This window comes from Salvia hispanica, chromosome 1, assembly GCF_029641045.1.
Source record: "Salvia hispanica isolate PSC_SH4W2 chromosome 1, Shi_PSC_v1, whole genome shotgun sequence".
Classification (NCBI taxonomy): Eukaryota; Viridiplantae; Streptophyta; class Magnoliopsida; order Lamiales; family Lamiaceae; genus Salvia; species Salvia hispanica.
In genome coordinates, this window is record NC_142692.1 from 20,084,065 (window position 1) to 20,088,342 (window position 4,278).

The window sequence follows — 4,278 nt, forward strand, 5'->3', positions numbered from 1 at the left end:
ATAACAAATCCCAAATAGGATAGGAGATATTTTTGGCTCCATAAATTAACAAAAGTGCCAAATTTTGTTCAGATCGGAGCACTAGAGTAGAAATACGTGGGTTCAACAAAGAAAATGTGGGAGAAAATTAGATTTCTTTCAATGCCATTGACGCAATGAAGGAAACTTTTTGCTAAAATACAAGATAGCTGACAATCCGGCGTGATTTTCTATTTTTATTAAAAATTTGTCTCATAATAAAAGGTTTCTCTCTCATCCTTTATCCATTTTTTCTTCCTATTTTTCTTAATTTACCTTTTCTTTTTGTTCTTCATTTTAATTTTACTAATTTTTCATTGAAACTCATGCTGTCCACAAATCAAATTATTTTATGTGAACGAAGAGAGTATACAATTTGACCATAAAAAATATATGAAACGGAAGGAGTAACAAATTTTGTTATTCTATTAGTATTGAATTTGATTAAGGTGCGCTTATATGGGCCAGTGCCTTGAAACGCAGCTTTCAACGAAACAAACGCAGATATTGTTTTTATTATTTATCTTTTTTTCTTTTCTTTAAATTGATGTTTGTGTGTATAAGGCATAGCTTCGATTGTGCACAACAGAGGATCATTGCCCGCTTATATGACCCTATTGCCAACAACTTTCTCCCATGTATTTTGGGAGTAACAAATCTTAATTTAATGTGACAACTTCGATGATGCTCAAAATCTACTTCGATAACGCTCAAAATTTTCTTCTTATATTCATTACTTGATGCATACTTCGACATACCAACTTCATTTAGTTGATATGCATTTGACTGTAGGATGTATCTAGATATAAAATTTCAGCGCCCCTCTTTCTCCAATTTCAGCGCCCCTTTGTCTTTCATAGTTCAAAATGGGTACTTTCCAGCATTAAAGAATGAAAAAAGCAATGTATCACCCAAAGAACTTGTTTTTTTAAGAACATAAAAATCTAGATACAATTACTTAGATTTAAATTTTTTAAAAAATAACTATAAATTAGCACATAAAAGAAATTGTTTTTAGGATAAATTAACTTAATCTTTTGCCTTTTTAGGACGTTTCAGTATGCATCCTCTAATTTTAGTAGGGACTTCAACAATAAGGCCGCTTTTGGAAACATAAATTAGCATCTTTAATTGTACTAAAATATGTCTTTGACGAATTTTTTGTTGTAGTGACCCTCTATTCGTCTAAAGTGGGACATTTTCTTGGGCATATTATTAAAAAAAATTGCGTTAAGTGGTTTAAATGAAGAGAGAATAAAGTAGAGAAATGAACAAATATTAAAGTATGAAAGAGAATAAAGCACGAGAAATTAGCTTGACAAAAAAGAAATATCTCAAATTCTCAACTATTATAGCTCAAATAAAAAAGAATAACACTCAACTATAGTGGGACCACTTAAAACAAGATGATAATGCTTTGATACGAAAATTGAATGTTTCAAATATTAGTGGAAATGAGGTTGATTTGGGCATCAAGGAATTGTATGTCTTGCGGCTTCATGATGACTATAGCTTCTAAATCGTCGCCGCTCTTGCTGCTCACCAAAACTATTAAGTTCTTGCACGGCATAGACGGTGTAGTAAACCAGACCGGCTTTCCCCAGCCATAATCGAGCTCATACGTCGGAAATCCACGCCAACTGGTGAAGAAGCACCACTCCACTTTTCCAATCATAAGCAGGAACCCTAACTTTAGCATATCCTTCATGTAACTCTCCTTGTTCAGCGGCTTCGTGATGTAATCACCTCTAACTCTTCGTATCGAGCTTCTCAGTCTTCCAATGAGCTCGTGGAGATGCAGGTTGTTGTTAGAACCAGGGAAGGCCATTGCTAACATGATGCAGTTGCCAAAAACATTTTCAAGAAGGCGAGGCGGGTTCGTCCTTGGCCTCAGATTCACTGCATGAAACGCGGGGTAGATCTTCTTAGCCTCCCCTTTTTGTAATCTTGCTAACATGAAATGCTTCCATATGAAAGATGAGACGACCTCGATGCGGCTTGGATCTTTGACACAAGATTCTGATGTTGAGGTTGCAGCTTTCCTCAATATATCCAGTTTTTCTTTATTGAACACCAACCTTTTATAGGCATGATAATTTTATTACACTTGGGTGGTGTTCGGTTTCCTAGATAAAATAATACCAGGATACAATCTAAGATTGATTTGTGAGATTGAATCTCATGAACCAAACACACTACATATTTAATCTGAGATACAATCTTGCAAAAGATAATTAATTCATATTTATTTCTTAATTTTGCCATAATTAAATGAGAAAGGAAATAAAAAAGAAGAGAAAAGTGAAATAATCTAATTAGTTAAAAAAAAAAAAATACTACTCCCTAAGTATATTTCTCGTCCTGTCTGGCCAAATATTTGGTCTTTCAGTTAGTCTTCTTCTCTATTTTTCCCTAAATAAGAGAGCAGCCACTGTTACTCTTCTTTGAAATTTAAATTCAACCCTTCTTCACATTCAACCTCTAGTTATTTAGTCTGTAGCATCATTAATTTGGGAAGGGCTAAGTATATATTTCGAAATTTTTGAGAAAATTTAAAGCAGAAAATTCTAAAAGAAAATGATTTGGGAAGGGCTTAATCCCTCCCCCACTCCTTACTGTGTCCGCTACTGATTGTAACAATGCAGTATCATGAAATAAAATCTTTTCTTGATATTTCCTCTAGCCCATAAGAGGAGAGGCTATATATTCAAAATATTATTTAAAATACTCACTCCATTCCAGCTAAGTTGAGTCGTATTCCTTTTAAGGATGTCCCAATTAAGTTGATGCATTTCATTTTTAACAAAAAAACAAAACATTCAATTACTCTTACTTTATTTCACTATCTACTTTACTCTCTCTCTACCTTTGCTACTTTATTCTTTTCTCCTATTTTTCAACACAATTTCTTAAATCCTGTGCTCAAAAGTTATGTCTCAACTTAGTTGAGATGGTGGGAGTATTTTTTTTATGTTATTTATATGTTTAATAAGGGACTTAATATAATTATATATATAAAATATGAACAAATTATTTTTAAAAAAATTTGCAGAACAAAAATATTTAAAAAATGAATTTATTAAGGGCGGAAGCTCCTCCCCATCTCTATGTGGGCCCGTTCTTGTATTAGGGGTTGTGTTTGCATTGAGTTTAAGTAAAAAATATATTTAGTAAAGTGAGGTGAGAATAAAGTATAAAGTCGTACTTTTTGGTTGTGAACTTTTCATTTGGCTTGAAAAATCTCACGAACTTGGAGAACGGTACGATCCTTAATGTCGGAAAACAGGTGGTTGTGCCAAAGTTATGGCGATCGATCCTCACTTCACCTTTGAAGGCAGCTGCCCAAGAATGGAGAAACACCATCGCAGAAGCCAAATCGGTAATGGCATGTGAAAAACCCGCGCCGACAACAAGCCCTCCACAGTCAAAGAAAGTTATCTGCACGACTAGCACCGGTCGTGGGCGTTTCCCACTGTGGTATTTAGTACAACTCGAAGGAAGGAAGTGTTTCAGCTGATCATCCATGTACAAGGAGTCCTCGAGATGAGCATGAACACGGGCCTCAACAAACTCAACTCCCTCGTCGTTGCATTCCACCAATGTATTGCTCTTAAGGCGGCCGGCTAAGGGGTAGAAGGACACCAGTGCTTGTAAAAGGCAGTGTTTCAATTGTTGGGATATTTGGAGATGGTTAGAAGCAGTCAAGCCACTTGATTCATCAGCTTTGTAGTAGAAGATGAGAGGAACATACAAGGGGCTAAATAATCTATCTATGTATGAAAGCTTCAATTTTTTGTGATGGAGAAGAGTTTGAGATGAGGGCTTTATCATCTCCCTTGATTTTACTTGCACAAATCCTTCCATTTTTTAAATGTGTTTGGCTACTTTGTTCAAGTCAAACTGGACTCGTGATATTTATATATGGGGGAAGCCATCCATGCCATTATTATTAGTACCCCTTCCGTCCCAAATAATTTGTCACCATTTGATCGACTCGGCACAGATTTTAAAAAATATTACAGAATATGGGTTAAAATTCGTGCCGGGTTAAATGGTGTCAAATTATTAGTATTTTCATTAATTTTTCAATCCATTTTCTATTTTATTTCTTAAAACCTGTGCCGGATCAAATAGGGACAAATTATTCCCTCCGCTCCATAGTAATAGAGTCATTTTGCCATTTTAGTACGTTCCATAGTAATACAGTCATTTCCCCTTTTAGTAAAAGTCAACACATTTTTTCATCTTCATCTCTCTTAC

The 4,278-nt window shown here is 34.8% G+C and overlaps 1 protein-coding gene across 1 annotated transcript; it reads right to left on the minus strand.

Annotated features, from left to right (window-relative positions):
- Positions 1 to 1,348: 1,348 nt before the first annotated feature.
- On the minus strand, positions 1,349 to 3,906 carry LOC125219617 (stemmadenine O-acetyltransferase-like). The gene is made up of 2 exons (XM_048121639.2): positions 3,224 to 3,906; positions 1,349 to 2,096 (listed from the first exon to the last, which is right to left on the minus strand). Exons 1-2 carry the CDS (start codon positions 3,880 to 3,882, stop codon positions 1,457 to 1,459), a joined length of 1,299 nt encoding a protein of 432 aa, XP_047977596.1. The 5' UTR covers positions 3,883 to 3,906; the 3' UTR covers positions 1,349 to 1,456.
- Between the last annotated feature and the right edge of the window lie 372 nt (positions 3,907 to 4,278).